A 17,429-nucleotide genomic window follows, 5' to 3' on the forward strand; every position below is an offset into this window, starting at 1 on the left:
TTGATAAAGCTCACTGTTTTATGGCTTCCAGCTTAACACCTTCCACCATGGGGATCTAGTAGTCAGGCTTCATAGCAAGCATCTTTACTTCCTGAACCATCTTGCCTTTCCCTAACTTTGATTACTAAGAAGCAGCAGTTTCCAAAACAGCATATTTTCTTAGTATCTGTCAGAGCTGTTTAGTCTTGTCTTTCCCACCTCTTTTACCCCCTAGTTAAGACATATCCTAGAAACTGCTGTGCCTGGTTTTGGTGATGTATGCTTATGATATTTGCTCTCAGGAAGTTCGGCATCCTGAATTCAAGGCCAGCCTGTGCTGCAAAACCAAAACGGGGTGTAGAATTGGCTCAACGGTTAAGAACGACTCATTCTTGCTGAGGATCCGGTTCCGGGTTCGGGTACCTGTCCCGGAGCCTTAGCGGGCACCTACATGCACAGGATGCACACACATTCATTCAGGCACACACATATACATATAAGGATAATTAAAAACGAAGTAGTAACCTGTACCCTGACATCACTCCTGCAGGAGACCTCCCCACCAAGCCTATCCTTTCTACTGTTCTTTTGCGGTTCAGTTTGTGATCTCTTCATTTAAATGCTGGAAGTCTCCCAATACCAACGGGTGTTAAATTAGGATGGACTGAAGTGATTATATCCAAATTGTCTATTGTCTATCCTAACCTCCGACAGGGTCCGATTTCCAGAGTAAAGTGTGACAGAAGTGCACCCTCGGATTCCTGACCGTCATTAGCTGGAGTTTTCAATCCAGGTATCCCACCTGAGCAAAATAGCCTGGCACGAGACTGGAGTCTGCATGCCCGGTTAGCTCAGCCTGGGATTGGGTATGGCAGTGCATGCCGGTAGTGACCAGTCTTCGAAGGGCTTGTTGGGAATTGTAGTCCTTGGAGCCGGAAGTGGGGGTGGCAGGGGTAGAACGGCAGCTGAGGCAGCAGTCCTTGGCGCTGACGCCGCCAGGGTGTAGTGCATGGTTCCGAGCCCACCGGCCGTGGTGCCTCCCCTGTCCTGAGTGTGCTCCCGGCGCCCTGGCATCCGAAGCGGCCGGGAGCCTCTCTTCAGCCCGGAGACGGCCTTGCAGTGCCGGATGCGTCCGGAGGGCGCGGGAATGGATCTTGGCGGCGGCCGGGAGCGCCTGCCGGAGGAGAGCAGGTGGGCTGGGAGCGGCTGGCAGTCGGGGCTGCTGGGTGCGCGCGAGCACTGGGAGGCTTGGCAGGGCTGGGATGACACACAGCGTGGGGCAGGGCAGACCTGAGAACGACTACTGCGAGTGACTTGTTTGGGAAGAATTTCCAAGAGGAGGGACTGGCAGGGCGTGTGTAAGGACAAGGGAGGAGAGTTTAGGAACCGTGGGCGAGGGTGGGTATAGTTCGTTGAGGGCCTCGAATAGAAGAAAACAGTGAAGCTAAGATCCAGGACTGCTGGAAGAGAGGGGGGTATTGGGAGTCTGGGAGAAAGGACTGAGGTGCTGTAGCGAGATTTTATAGGCCAGACTCTACAGATAAGAGCAGGGGACAAGGTCGGTGCCCTACCTTAAAACTTGTGGTGACAACCCAGACGGATATTACGAGGGTGATGGAAGTAAGAATTTCTGGGAGCTAAGGTTTTAGGTTATGACTGGCCCAGCAAGGTTACGAAGGGATGAATGTGAGTGAGGAGGATAGGAGGGCCTGTGTGTGAAAAGCCACTGATTGCACTGGGTGTGGGCTTGCTGAAGGAACAGAAATTGTGTCCGTGTCCTTTGTCAATGAGATCCCGCTGCCCTTCTAAAGGGACCTCTGTCGTTTCCTTTTCATCTTCAACCCCATTCCCCCTTCCCCACAATGCAAACTAAAAGCAAGTTCAAGTTTATGTGGAACTATTGTCAGCCTTAGCTTCTAGAAATAGGGGCCTCTAAGATTTTATTTTCTTTTTAATTTAAACAATTACATATCTATTTATGTGGGTGTGCGTGCATATGTGGAGGTTGGAGGACAGCTTGGAGGAGACTGTCCATCCACCATGTAGATTCTGAGACTAGAATCAGGTTGTCAGGCTTGATGGCAAATACCTTTACCCACAGAGCCATTTTGACAGCCCCAATTAGGATTAAAAAGCTACTTTAACTCTATGATCATTTGGACTTGGCAGAGATGTGTCTCCTATTTAGGATTTGCTTCGTTAACACAACTGGTTTTAGGTTTGGGAGTGTAATTCATGGTAGAGCACTTGCCTGGCTTGCAGGCGGCCCTGGGTTCCATCCCCAGCATGACAGGAACAAGAGAAGCAGGGCTTAACCTCTTAAGAGGATGCAGGAGCAGAAACACAACAGAAATATGGCAGAAGGGAGTCTTTCCTAGGTTCATGCCAGGTGTCGGCACGCCTTTAATCCCAGCACTCGAGAGGCAGAGGCATCTCTGTGAGTTCGAGGTCAGCTTGGTCTCCAGAGCGAGTGACAGGATAGGCTCCAAAGCTACACAGAGAAATCCTGTCTTGAAAAACCAAAAAAAAAAAAAAAAAAAAAAAAAAAGGTTCAGATACGTGAAGATCTCCAGAGTAGGTGAAGTCCGAAGACTAGAAGCAAAGTAATTTTACCTCAAAATATTCTGAGGGGGAGATAGAAAACTGCTGGGGTGAAGATATATATCCCTACTATGATGTACTTTCTTGAGTAGAAAGTGGTTGAATTTAGAGTTTTTTGCCTGAGGTCTATGAATGATGTATACTAAATGAAACTGAATGTTTTACTTCCCTTTTCAACATTTTAGTTTCTGCTTTTGTATATTTGGCTATGTATTCTTCCTCCAGATGTCTGTGAAGTGTTTTTATGTAAAAAGCTTTAGGGTTATTTTGATTTTCCTGTGCTATTTCATGTGGCGCAGTCTGGGTCAGATATTTTAAGTTTGGTTTTTCTTCCCCATTTAGCTGGGGCTGTATTAGTCAATTATCCATTACTTGTTACATGCCAGACATTGTCTTGACAGTATTTTGGATATTAACTTATTAATGTCTTGACAATTGTGTGAGGTACCTGCTATAATATTATCACTTCCCAGATGAGAAGCAGAAACACAGACAGGATAAGTAATTTGCTGTGGTTATGCATGGATCTCTGGTAGAACTGAGACTCATATCCAGTTATGTGCCTGTCATTTATGTGGGCAGGACAACTCCTTTGCAGATATATTTTTTCTGTCAGCTACCACAGTGGGATTACACACACACACACACACACACACAGTTACTCACTCAAACCATTGTTGTTAGGCTAGTCTCTATTGGTAGATGACTAGTTCAGAATGTGTTTTCAATGAGGCTTCATGACACAGATGGCCTCCTTAGTTTTAGATAGACACTGGTAAATGCATGCCTTATGTGTGAGAATTGAAGCATTGTGGCTGGGCCACTGTAAACATAACCTTTTCACGGTCACTACAACACACGGTTCAGAAAGTCTTCTCGATGAGGCAGGCTGCAGCAGTTTTTAAGCATGAAGGAAGGATATACGTACACTTTTTCAATGCGCGAACTTGGTAGTGAAGTGTGCATAATTTAGACCCACCAAAAGCTTCTCTCTCTCCCCTTTTTTTTTTTTTTTAAATCTCAGTTAATAGCATTTTCCATTCAGTCAACCAAGCCAGAGCCTCACAGTGAAATTTCAGACTTCTCATTTCTTATATCCAAAGCTACAGTAGAATCCTAGCTTGGCCATCTTACTGAGCCCTGCCTGAGTGAGACAGTTCTTCCCTGCTGGAAGATCATAAGAATTCAACAAAATAATGAGCTCAGATTCCTCACAAAATGCCTGGTATGTGCTAAAGTGCAGAGGGTTGTTTACTTTGTCCAGCCTCCAGCTTCCATATCCTAGGTATGTTGTCCACAGGTTATTATTCTCAGCAGTGTAATTTTTTTCTTTCTATTTCCATGGCTCCTCTAGCTAAGTTAAGCACATGGGAGGTTGGGGTGTTGACCTAGCTCTTAACTGCACCTAGAAATGGCTTACATAAGAGGTCCCCTATTGTTTCCCATGTGGTTAATAATCTGATAGCAGAGTACCACTGTGCTTAAGAATGATGTTTATCTTCCCCTAGAGTTTTCTTAAATGCCAGTTGTTTGGGAGTTGTCTCCTCAAACTATCAGCTAAAACAACAGTCCTTCCATCGTTGGTTTGTCACCCTAGACTTCATTGAGCTATGCAGTCTACTTGAGAGCAAAGAACTCTGCTCTACCCAGTGCTCAGTGTTCCTGGTACAGTGGCCACATAGGGTCAGAATTAAATAGTAAGGTCTATTTTAGTGAATCTGAACATTCATAGATCAAAACCTTCCCTTCTGTGTTCTTAGCCCTAGTTTGTAGCAGAACCTCACAGTAATTGAATACTTTTTCTTCCCCGTGTCCCTTATCCAAGCAGGCACTAGTTTCTGTAAAGTTTTCCCTGATATTTCCTTCAATTCTTTTTTTTTTTTAACATTTCCAGATATAAAGGTTTACAGTTCTTTTTTTTAAAAAAAATCCAGGGCATGGTATTGCTTTTAGGCATAGCCAAACCTTGGTGCTGAGAGTAAGGATGCTCTTACAGTCAGGATGTAGAGCACACTGCTCACTTGGCCCTGGACCATGTTGGCCTTAAATGATGGATCCTAAGGTAGGAGGAAGCCTTCGTAGAACTTCACTGACTAAAATAAGTGATAAAGGTGGTTCCTTTCTGGAAAGTAGTTCTGTTTTTAACAGGTCATGAATTCCAGGCAGATGCAGGTGCACATGGCCATTTGCAGACATAATCTCACAATGGAGATTGTTCTTATCAACTACTTAACTAATTTTCCTCTCTAGATGTAGTCTCCCTGTCCAGATATCCATACCGTTACTTAAGTTTCCTAAAACAGAGTCACTACAGTGTTTGCTCAGAGATGTTCAGTGATTTCTCCCTTTATAGTATGTATTTGCAATGGACTGTCTTCAATCATAGTGAAGAATGAAGTTAAACTGTTTGTAGGAAAATGGGTGGTACTGAGGATAGTCAGATAAAGCCAGTCTCATGAAGGTCAAGTATCCCATTGCCTCTTTTTTCCTCTCATCCTTATCCTCTATAGATACATAGGGTCATCGATGTACCGACAACATGAAAGTAGAAGTGAAACCGTCTGGGGAACAAAGGGGACAGTGGGAGCGATGAAAGGGAGAATGTAGTGGGGTGTGAGGGTAATATATACTTGCATGAAAATAGTTTATAATTATGATGAATATCAAGTCGTAATATATATAATATAGTCCAAACTCCTTACACTAGTGTTGAGTTTGAGTTTTAGTCACAGATTCATGACACTCTGTCAGCTGGACTTTTTTCAGCCTTCTCATCCTTGCTCCTTTCACTCCTTGCCTGAAAAGCTTAGTCATCCTCTAAAGGATGCTCTTTAGAAGGCCCTCCTGACCTGTTCCTCTCCATCACAACCTTCTCTTTTTCTCCATCCATTTTCATTTATCATCATTTTCCCCCTCCATGCTTTCCCATCTCACTTTGATAATGCCAAGGATTGACAGTGCACACGGACAAGAGGTAAAGCAGGTGGCCATGTGAGTGTGAGCACTCTATGCCACGTAGCTCAGTTGTTTGTGTCAAACACCTCCCACTCCTGCCCCCTTCCCTACTCCCTTTCCTGCAGATACACTCTTGAAGCTTTTAGGAAAGTGCTTTTGTCAGAATGCAGGAGCAGGAGGGCAGGTGCTATGCCTCAAGTGCTTCACAGAAGCCTTTACCCTACAGCTGTTTCTGTTTATGGCCACTTATCAGTCTTCTACAAGATGGGTTTTCTCTTTCTCTACTTCCTCATCTTTGCCACCCTTCTCTTTTAGTTAACATTTATTTATTTTGGTTGTATAAGGCAGGGTTCATGGTTATTATTATTATTATTATTATTATTATTATTATTATTATTATTCTTTCACCATCCAGCTACCAAATAAATACATGGAGACTTATTTATGAATGCCCGGCCTTAGCTTGGCTTGTTTCTAGCCAGCTTTTCTTAAATTATCCCATCTGCCTTTTGCCTCTGGGCTTTCACCTTTATTCTATATACCTTTCTTTCCTGTTACTCTGTGGCTGGCTGTGTGCTTGGGTGGCTGGCCCCTGCTGCCCTCCTCTCTCCTCCTCCCTTTGTTGCTCCTCTCCCTTCTCTTATTTTTCTCCTTCTATTTATTCTGTCTGCCTGGCAGCCCTGTCTATCCCTCTCCTGCCTAAGGTATCGGCCAATTAGCTCTTTATTAGACTGTCAGACATTGTAGGCAGGCAGAGTAACACAGCTTCATAGAGTTAAACAAATGCAACATAAAAGACAACAACACATTTTTGCATCATTAAACAAATAATCCACAGCAAAAAAAAAAAAAAAAGAATGTGATGCATCCTTAACTAATATTCCACAACAAGAGTTTCTCTGTTGTAGTGATGACTTCCTGCAACTTGCTCTGTATAGTCCAGGCTGGCCCCAAACTCAGAGATCCACCTGCCTCTGCCTCTCAAGCGCTGGGATTTAAAGGTGTGTGCCACCATGACCCACCTCACCCTTCTCTTTTAAAATCATTTCCTACAAATGTTTCATCAACTTGTCTGGTTGATTATAGAACCTGCTTTGACAGCATGATTGGTACTAGTCACCGGTGGTAATTAAAATAACAATTTTTATGTATTTTGAGGAAAAATGACCTATTGATAGCATAGGATATGGGGATCCTAATAAAGGAATCGTAACAAAGTAGATTATTTAATGTCTCTGAGAAGAAAGTTGAGTTAGAGCTGAACCTGAATCCCTAAATAAGGTGATAAGAGAAGAGATCACTCTTAGTGGAAAGATTTCATGGATAAAATCACAGAAGTTAGTGAAGTTAGGTTGACATGTGTGTGATACAGGGTATACTAAGTAGTCTTTGTTGTATTTAGATTCTAGCAGGTAGGAATTCTAGCAGGAAGGTTAGCATTCAGATTGAGACCAAATGATGCTGAATATGTGAACTCCATACTAAGGAGCTTGTATGTCAGCCATGGGTATAGCTCCTAGTGTAAGGAATTCTCCTGCCTTTTGTCAAATCTGCTTATCATTGAAATTCAATGGTTCCAGTATTATTCAAGTTTGGTATGACTAGTGAGGCATTTGTTGAATAGGTATAAGTTACAAAATTGTCTAGAGATAATGCTTATTTCTTCCTAGATATCAAGATACTGCCATTAAAAGAGCAGGGCCGACCAATAGCTAGGTTCTTCTGCATGCCTCAGAGTTGAGAGACTGTACAAGAGCCAAATGTTTTTCTATAAGCATATTATTTAAGAAGCAGCATAAATATTTAATCACAACATCTAAAAGTTAAATACTATGTAATTAAAAACAAATTATATAGCCAGGTATGAAGAAATATTAAATTCTAAGTATGGGAGTCTCTGCTACCTCAGTGTTATCAATAATTTTTTCTCTTTTATTGTATGTCTTTCTGTACATAGAGGAGGAACTGTTTTTTTCTAGAAAAGTCCCAGGGGCTTGCTGAGTCACACTCTCAGCTCGAGACACCTTTTGACATTTGAGTATTTAAAAATCCTTTGTGGTATACTTTCCAGCTCTTGTTTGCTAACTTGGTTCAGATTATTGCTGCTTTTAAAAAATTTTGTTTATTTTTATTATATGTATATGTGTATTTACTGACATGTATATGTGTGCACCCTCAGAGGCTAGAAGAGGGTGTTTGATCCCCTGGAATTGGAGTCACAGACAGTTGTGAGCCACCATGTGAGTGATGGGAACTGAGTCCAGACCTCCGCAGGTGCTCTTAACCACTGAGCTATCTTCCCAGCCCCTGTGCTAATCTCAGAAAAGGCCTGACAACTCCTCTCCTGTGTAGGCCCCTCATGTCACCAAAGTAACACTCTTAATGTTTTTTTGTTGTTGTTGTTTTGTTTTTTTTACATTGAGATCAGTTCTCTCTCTCTATCATGCTATCATAGCTTTGGAAAGTCTGATAAAAATTTAATTCCTTTTGTTGTTGTTGTTGTTGGAGACAGGGGTTCTCTGTAGCCCTGGCTGGAACTCACTCTATAGATGAGGCTGGCCTCGAACTCACAGAGATCCTCCTGCCTCTGCCTCCCTAGTGCTGGGATTAAAGGCATGGGCCACCACTGCCTAGCCAAAATGTAATTCTTTTCTGGTGTTCTATCATGTTGATATCATGTCCCACCTTCTATTTCAGGAATCAAATCATTGCTTGACTTGGTACAACCTGACCTCTAACTGTAATCTCAGTATTGATACCCATCCTTGATAAATGACATCCTGTGAAAGGGATATGCTAGAGTAGTTTCCTTTTGCTTCTAAAAAGGGTCTGGGGAGATAATTAAGTAGATGAAGGGGTTGCTCTGTAAGTATGAGGCCCTGGATTCTATCCCTAGTACCCACGTTAAAAGCAAGCAAGCAAACACAAAACCAGATGTGATAGCATGTATATGTAATCCCAGCCCTGGGATACTGAGACAAGCAGTTCCCTGGGGCTTGCTGGTCAGCCAGCCTAACCAAAGCATCAGGCCTCAGATCCAATGACAGATCTTGTTTCAAAAAACAAGGTGTATGACTCCAAATTGGCCTCTTCAGGAGTAATGTTCATCTTTTAGAGATTGGAACATTATCTTAAGTAAAAAGCACAAAATGGGTCGAATGTATAGGCCCAGAAGGACAGAGGGGAATAACTTAGCAATGAACTTATGGGGACATGATTTGTTACAGCAATATAATACCCAGATTAACATTCCTTCAATCTCAGAAACAAACCATAAATGAACGTATGTCTCTGGGAAAAAGTCTTAGAAGGTATTATAAAGAACAACTACTAGCTGGGCGTTGGTGGCCCACGCCTTTAATTCCAGCACTTAGGAGGCAGAGGCAGGCAGATCTCTGTGAGTTCAAGGCCAGCCTGGTCTACAGAGCAAGTGCCAGGATAGGCTCCAAAGCTGCACAGAGAAACCTGGGGGGGGAGCGGTGGGGCGGCGGGGGGGGGGGGGGGAGAGACAATACTAAAAGGCATAATCAACTATGTAAATACAAATTTTAAAGGTTTGACATTCTTCCAAATGAGCACCTACCAAGCATAGAGTGCTTGGGATGCCTCAGGAGAAGAGCCACGTTTCTTTGTTGCTTTGGCATCTCAGGGACACTTTGTTGTGGGAAAGGAAGGTTCTTTAGCTTTGTCCAGAGGATGTTATTGGTAGACCTGAGTGCTCGGAGGTTCTAGGACTTCCGTGTTCTTTGTAGAATTTTGGGAGCAAAGAATGATGTCTACTTGGTGATAGTCTTTAAGAGGTTAAAGACTATTTGCCCCAGAATGAATCAGAACACAGGTATGCAGCCTCTTGCCGAGCCACACTGGCTGTTAGGCCTGTAAGGGGTGATTATAGTTTGTTGCAATGTGAAAGCTGAAACTGTCAAAACAGACCAGAGGTTCAGCCCTGCTGAAGCATAGGTGGTGCAGACAGTGAGCAACAGTTGGTAGTCAGTTAGCCTCTGGAATGGTTAAGTATTCATAATATTAAGTGATTACTTTAGTTCTGTGGGCATTTTAGGACTGGTATAGAAATACAGGAGAAGTCTAGTGACTCTTTTTTTTTTTTTTTTTTTTTTTGAGACAGTGTCACTCTCTTGCTCATGCTGGCCTGTAACTTTCTTTGTAATATGGCTGGCCTTGGTTTATTGCAGTCCACCTGTTGAAGCCTCCTGAGTGCTGGGATTATGGGTATGAACCACCATGTCCAGCTGGTGATTCAAATGTTTAATAAGGAAAAGAAAACCTGAATGTCTCCCAGTTCAAACATACTCTTATTCATAAGGCCTTCAGAGCAAAAGCCCAATCTGCCTGACCCTCCATTTATGGATGATTCTCCTACCCTATTCCTACCATGCATTTTATCTATAGATTTTACTTGTCTGCCTTTAATCATCCACTTTTCTAAAATTGCTCAGAAAATACAGAAAAGATTAGTTTTGTATTAGTAGAAAGAATTATAATTCCTCCTCTACTGGTGTTTACAGGATATAAAATAACTATGATAAAATTTACTGTTTCCTGTGATTGCCATGAAAAGAGGAAAAGATCGGTAGTCTGATGATGGAAAGGGAGATGATGTGTGCAGTGACAGTTGGGGGCCCTAGAGGCCACGTGTGACACGTCACCTCCTTATGCTTTCCTGTCCAGTTTGATCAGCACATCCAGGTCCTTGCTTTTGCACTTGTTTTTGAGATTTTGCTGGTTAAAAGCTGTGGAGAGAAAATGCTGGGGATTAAGAGGATCCTGGAAGATGATTGGGGCAGCAATTTTCTGACTTTTCCAGGGAAGTACATCAAACAGTCTAGGAGAATGAAGTGACAGCTGACTGGTTCGGAGATGTGTCTCAAAGTGACTTGAATGCAAACTTAAAACCTTTTTTATGGGCTGGAGAGATGGCTCAGAGGTTAAGAGCACTGACTGTTCTTCCAGAGGTCTTGAGTTCAATTCCCAGCAACCACATGGTGGCTCACAACCATCCGTTATGAGATCTGGTGCCCTCTTCTGATGTGGAGATATACATGGAAGCAGAATGTTGTATACATAATAAATAAATAAAATCTTTAAAAAAAGCTTTTTTATTTTAATGTTCACTTAAAAATCGAAGAGGGGAAAAAAATTCATAGTTGGCTTGGGGATGTAGCTCATTTGGTAGAGTGTTTGGCTAGCATAAGAGAGCTTTGAGTTCAATCCCTAGTACTGCATAAACTCAGAGCTGGTAGCACACACCTGTAGTGTCAGCACTTTGGAGGACGTGGCAGGAGGATCTTGAACTAAAAGCCAGATCAAGGGAAGCCTAGAACACATGAGACCCTGTCTCAAAAAAAAAAAAAAAAAAAAAGTAGTTTGTGTTTTTTTTTTTTTTTAATTTTTTTTAATTAGTTCAAGTTAGGGAACAAGCTTGTTTCACATGTAAGTCCCCTCTCCCTCCCCTCACCCCCCCTCCTCCCCCACCCCATCCACCCTCCACTCCCCAGGCAGGGTAGGGCCCTCAACGGGGGCTCTACAAAGTCCACCAAATCTTCCTGTGCTGGGCCTGGCCCCCCTTTTTTTTTTTTTTTAAAGATTTATTGATTTATCATGTATACAATGTTCTGTCTACGTGTATCCCTGCACACCAGAAAGGGCACCAGATCTCATAACGATTGGTTGTGAGCCACCATATGGTTGCTGGGAATTGAACTCAAGACCTCTGGAAGAGCAGCCAGTGCTCTTAACCTATGAGCCATCTCTCCAGCCCATAGTTTGTGTTCTTATCTAGGTATTTGTGTGTATATGTTTGAAGTACCCTCTGTCCTTTGCTGCGCTCCACTTAGTGCTTGGGAATGCAGTGGGTTTATATAATAAAAGATTTCTGACTTTGGACAGGCGAGATGGATCAGTGGTAAGGAGCACTTCCTACTCTTCTTTCTAGTGGACCTGGGTTCCATTCCCAGCACCTATGTGGCCGTTCACAGCCATCTGTAACTCCACTCTTGGGGGATCCAGTGACCTCTTCTAGCCTTCACCATTACCAGGCACATGGCATGGTCACAGACATACATGTAGGCAAAATATGCACACACAGGAAAATAAAATTTAAAAAAAGATTTCTGATTGTGGGTGGGTGTTCTCTTTTTTTTTTTTTTTTTTTTTTTTTTTTTCTTGAGACAGGGTTTCTCTGTGGCTTTGGAGACTGTCCTGGAACTAGCTTGTAGACCAGCCAGGCTGGTCTCAAACTCACAGAGATCCGCCTGCCTCTGCCTCCCGAGTGCTGGGACTAAAGGCATGCGCCACCCCCTCCCAGCTTGTGTTCTCATTTTTTGTCTATGTATTATCATTATTCAGAAATAGATCTTTTGTTTTATTGTTTTTCAAGACAGGTTTTCTCTGTGCAGCCCCAACTGTCCTGGAACTCGTTCTGTAGACCACGCTGACTTGTAACTCAGAGATCCCCCTGCCTCTGCGTCTCAAATGCTGGGATCAAAGGCGTGCGCTGCCACTGCCCAGCTCAGAAACAGATCTTAATGGGTTGCATTCCTAAAATCACAAATAGTTGTGATATGTCACTTAAGTGTGAGGGTTTGAGTATAACTATGTTACTCCCAGAGTGGAGTTTTCTTGAAGTGAAAAGTTAATAGAAGGAAGAATGTCAGGATATAGGGCAGTTGTGGTGAGGATCAGGTCCGGCACACTTAACTAACCATTGGTATGATTCCAGGAGAGAGCATTGGCAGTTGCTGGGTAATTTGAAGACTACTGTGGAGGGTTTGGTGTCAGCCAACTGCCCCAATGTCTGGTCCAAGTATGGTGGCCTGGAGCGGCTTTGCAGGGACATGCAGAACATTCTGTATCATGGGCTCATCCATGACCAGGTATGTAGAATTCATTTTCCCCCACCTAATCAGCTCAATTACTTGGAAAGCAGTTGCATTAAGTTAGTTGGCAGAGAAAAAATGAAGCCCACTGGTTTGTGTGAGTTCTTGAGTACAGAACTGAGGCTGTGTGTGTGCATGCATCTGCCTTTCTTCCTCTCTCTCTCTTCCTCCCTCCCTCTCTCCTCTCTCCTCTCTCCCCCTCTCCCTCTCCACCTCTACCCCCTCTCTCTCCTCTCTCGTCCAGAACATCTCACTTCGTGCCTGATATGCTTAGATGTCAGAGGAAGGAATAAACAGCTGGGCCGAGCAGCAGATGGCAAGAGGTTAGGTCAGTTTGTCTCCTGTTGGTTCTGTAACAAAGATGAATTTACTGACCAGTTAGAGATTTATTATCCTTCGTTCCTGAGGTTGGAATTCTCAAATAAGTTTCACTGGGCTCAGACCAGGGTGTCTGCTGTGCGACATTCCTCTAGGAAGTGCTATTCATTTCTTCTTTCCTTGTCTTTTTTCAGCTTTCTAGCTGTGTGCCTTGAGTTCTTTGGCTGGTGGCCCCACTTTTTAAAAAGCAGTAGCATAGTGTCTTAAAATTTATTTCTGCTTTTATATCACCTTCCCTTTCTATGAGCTCTGTCTTACTGTCTTCCTCTCCCTCTCCTCCCCCTCCCTCTCAAACACCCTTGTAATAACATGGGCCCCACCTGGATGACCTCTCCATCTCAAGATTACTAAATCACATCGGAAAAGTCCCTTTTGCCATATAAGGTAATGGTGACAAGTCCTTCTCTAAATTCTAGGGCCTTAAACATGGGCATCTTAGAAGACTTTTGGTTTTGTTTTTTCAGGACAAGATTTCTCTGTGTAGCCCTAGCCATCCTGGAACTCACTCTGTAGACCAGGCTGGTCTTGAACTCACAGAGATCCACCTGCCTCTGCCTCCCAACTACAGAGATTAAAGGCATGCGCTACCACCGCCCAGCTTTTCTTATTTTTTTTATTTTTGTTAAAGTGATTATTTAAAAATTTTTATATTTGTTTATTTTTATGTTTATGGGTGTTTTGTCCAAATATATGTCAATATGTTGCATGCATGCCTGGTGCCCTGAGACACCAGAGGAGAGCATCAGATCACCTGGGACTGGAGTTACAGATGCTTGTAAGCTGACATATGGATGCTGGGATTAAACCCAGGTCCTCTGGAAGAATAACCAGTGCTCTTAACCACTGAGCCAACCCCTAGAAGACAATTTTTATTATCAACCACAATCAGGAAGATTTTCCTCTCCCTTAATTTTAGTCTTGTTTTAGCACTATGCTTTTGATCTGGGGCTAGAGCCCAGTGGTGGTAAAGCAGTTGCTGTATATGCAGGGTCCCAGGTTCAAGCCCCAGCACTGAAGTCACTCACCCACTCACTCAGTTCTTCGGTAAATAGAAAAACTATGCCTTTTGTCCAAGCCCCACTGCCAAATATGGAATAAAGGAAGAATGAGCCAATGCAAAACATATTCAGTCTCTTTTATCCAGGAAATGTTTCTACTAAGAAGCTGAAACTCTATGTGGTCAGTTATTCTATACTTGGAAGGCTTTGGCCCAGTATGTGCTGTGGAGATAGACACTTAGGCTTGATGAGTGTGCTGTAATTAGAGTTAATGTTTCTTGTTTGATCCAAAATCACCCTTTCTTCCTCTGACTCTGGAGTTCCTTAAATTTAGATTTTTGTTGTTACTTTAAATTAGAAACAGGGTAAAAGAATTGTATACTATCCTAGCAGGGCTAGTGAGAATCCTTTTTTGAAATAATTAGAAAGCTTTTGCAGGTATAGAGGAGCTAGTGAAAACAGGAAGATGGCATAAGTGTCAGTGGATATGAATGAGTCACGTGGATTTCCTCTTTGGAAGCATCCTGGGACACATCTGAGAAGTAATTTAAAAGTTTCAGAATATACTTTGAGCATTATTTTGCCGACAACTGCTTGATGCTTGTGAATGTTAGTTTTTAAAGATTTATTTATGTTTTTATATGTATGGGCATTTTGCCTGCATGCATGTCTGTGCACCATGTATGTACAGTGCACACAGAAGCTAGGAGATGGCAGCACCTCTCTCTCACTTTGCTATTTTCTTTCTTATTTTTGTTGTTGTTTTTGTAATTTAAATTTTTTTGTTTAGTTTTTTAAATTCATTTTTATTGGTGTTTTGCCAAGAATGTTGGATCCTGGAGTTACAGACAGTTGTGAGCTGCCATGTGGGTGCTGGGAATTGAACCTGGGACCCATGGAAGAACAGTCAGCCAGTACTCTTAACCACTGAGCAATCTCTCCAGCCCCCTTGTTTTAGGTTGGTCCCCCTCCCCCCCAGACAGGGTTTCTTTGTGGCTTTGGAGCCTATCCTGGCACTCACTCTGGAGACCAGGCTGGCCTCAAACTCACAGAGATCTGCCTGCCTCTGCCTCCCAAGTGCTGGCATTAAATGCGTGCGCCGCCAACGCCCGGCTTGTTTTAGTTTTTTAGCATACATTTTACTTATTCTTTGACAGTTTTTGCTTGTGTACAGTGTATCTTGATCATATCCACCATCGACTTGCCTTTCTCATCTCCCTCTCTTCCTGGACACTCCCTGACAGCATATCCCCATCTCACCTTCATGTCCTCTGGGGTAAGCTGCCATGTAGATGCTAGAATCAAACCTGGGTCCTCTGGAAGTGCACCCAGTGCTTTTAACCACTGAGCCATCTCTCCAGCCCCGACTGACAGTTTTGATTAAATCTTTTTCAGTATAAACTTTAGCAACATTTATTTTTGTTTGTTTGTTTGTTTGTTTTTATTTCTTGAGACAGGGTTTCTCTGTAGCTTTGGAAGCTACCTTGGAACTCACAGAGATCTGCCTGCCTCTGCCTTCCTAGTGCTGGGGTTAAAGGCTTGTGTCACCACTGCCCAGCAAGTGTTGATTTAACTTTCCTTCAGATTCTCAGACTTTCTAATGAGCTCTGAGTTTTGAAAATGAGTGGAATCCAATAATAATTGTTTTTGCTTTGACAGTTACTCCATGTGCAGTGTTTTAGGTAAAGTTTCTAGATAAAATTGTCATGTGAGTTACTGATATTTAGTATTATCCATTTGCAAACTTAAATCTGAGGTGATAGCTAAAGCACTTTTTGCCTTGCAAGCATATGGATCTGAGTTCTATGCCCCAGAAATCATATTTTTAAAAGATCTAGATGTGGGGAGGTAGAATGAATGAGTCATTTGTCAGTAGCCTCTGCCGTTTTATTTTCTTACTTTTTTTTTTTAAAAGATCTATTTATTTATTATGTATACAGTGTTCTGCATGCATGTATGTCTGCAGGCCAGAAGAGGGCACCAGATTTCACTACAGATGGTTGTGAGCAACCGTGCGGTTGCTGGGAATTGAACTCAGGACCTTTGGAAGAGCAGGCAGTGCTCTTAACCACTGAGCCATCTCTCCAGCCCCCTATTTTCTTACTTTTGTTGTTATTGTTTTTGTAATTTAAATTTTTGTTTTAGGTTTCTTTTTAAGCATATATTTTATTTATTTATTTATTCTCTGACAGTTTTTATATGTATATAGTGTATCTTGATCATATTCACCAGTGACTTGCCATCCCCATCTTCTACTCTACCTAGGTACTCCCCAACAGACAACCCACGCTCTCGCCCACCTTCATGTCCTCTCCATTTTTTTGTTAGTTTGCTTTTATAACCCACAAGCTCCAGTTGGTGCTGCCTGCTGGGATGTTGGCCTGAGCTGTGCAGGTAACTGTAGCTGCAGTGAGCTCACTAGTACCACTGCCTTGTCCAGAAGACAGTGTTTCACACGCTCCTCTCCATCCTCTGGCTCTTAAATTCCTCCTGCCTCTTCTTCCTCAGTGTTCTCTCAGCCATGGTGGCAGCAAGAGGGTGTGGTGATATAATGTCCTATTCAGGACTGTGTCTCAGCTTTCTGCCCAGAAGAAACCCTGAACTCCATTCTCTTAGCCCAGACTGCTCTTGAACCTTAGACCCAGAGAATCGACAGACTTTTCTTCTGGAATAGCTTTCAACATCTTAAGCTCCTATTTCCAAAGCAGAGCTAGACATAATACAGAATGGTAGGAATCCTAGTCTCTGACCAGCCAACCTAACCTGTTTGACCAATTTAAGGTCAGTGAGAAACCCTGTCTCAAAAAATAAGGTGGACAACACTTGAGGAATAACACACAAAGCTGTTGTCTGACCTCATGCATGTATAACTGCACACATAGGTGATCCTGCATATATACAAATTCAGATCTCACTAATAACACACATAATTGAGTGCCCTTAAACACTCATCTGCCCATGCCAGGGATCTTCCCAGGAAGTGTATCAGGCTTTCTATGGCCTCCAAATCATGACACAGATATTTATTATTAGTTATGAATGCTCTCAGCCTTATCTTATGCTTGCCACACTAGCTGTTATAACTTAATTTAACCTGTTTCTCTTCATCTGTGTTTTACTTGGGGATTTTTACCTTTCTTTCATTGTGCATTACCTCCTTGCCTGTTTCCTCCTTGACTGGCTGGCTGGCGACTGCCCTCCTAGCTGACCACTGGCATTTTCCTCTCTTTCTCCCTCATTCTTTTCTCTCTTGTGCCTAGATTCCTTTGCCTACTTATTCTCTCTGCCCACCAGCCTTGCCTATTTCTCTGCTATCTAGCTAACTGGCCGTTGATCTTTTTATTAGACCAATCAGGTGCCTTAGGCAGGCAAGGAAAAAACAAATGCAACACATCTTTCCATAGTTAAACAAATAAAAACAAATGTAACACATCTTTGCCTAGTTAAATAAATATTCCACAACAAGGAAGTTCTTTTTTACCAGAGCTAAGTTTCTCTTTTCTTTTTTATCTGAATTTATTTTCTGCTAGCAATCACATGAGAAATTATCTGTGAAAAGTTTCTTTATCCCTGTAAGCCTCTCTGCCCACACAGCAGTCCAAATCAAACCAAATTAGAAAAA

The 17,429-nt window shown here is 42.7% G+C and overlaps 1 protein-coding gene across 5 annotated transcripts in view; it reads left to right on the forward strand.

The window, feature by feature from the left end:
* The first annotated feature begins 908 nt into the window (after positions 1-908).
* Positions 909-17,429, forward strand: part of Rubcn (rubicon autophagy regulator) — a 51,379-nt gene continuing 34,858 nt past the window's right edge. For 3 of the 5 annotated variants that reach the window (XM_027412826.2, XM_027412827.2, XM_027412828.2), the window contains exons 1-2: positions 910-1,170; positions 12,275-12,428. In XM_027412826.2, the coding sequence (XP_027268627.1) occupies positions 1,106-1,170; positions 12,275-12,428 (219 nt within the window). In that variant the 5' untranslated portion in view covers positions 910-1,105. Of the gene's footprint in view, positions 1,171-12,274; positions 12,429-17,429 lie in introns of all 5 variants that reach the window. The other 2 variants (XR_004769936.1, XM_027412825.2) reach the window with 1 other exon arrangement.

Source organism: Cricetulus griseus, chromosome 4 (genome assembly GCF_003668045.3).
Source record: "Cricetulus griseus strain 17A/GY chromosome 4, alternate assembly CriGri-PICRH-1.0, whole genome shotgun sequence".
NCBI lineage: Eukaryota > Metazoa > Chordata > Mammalia > Rodentia > Cricetidae > Cricetulus > Cricetulus griseus.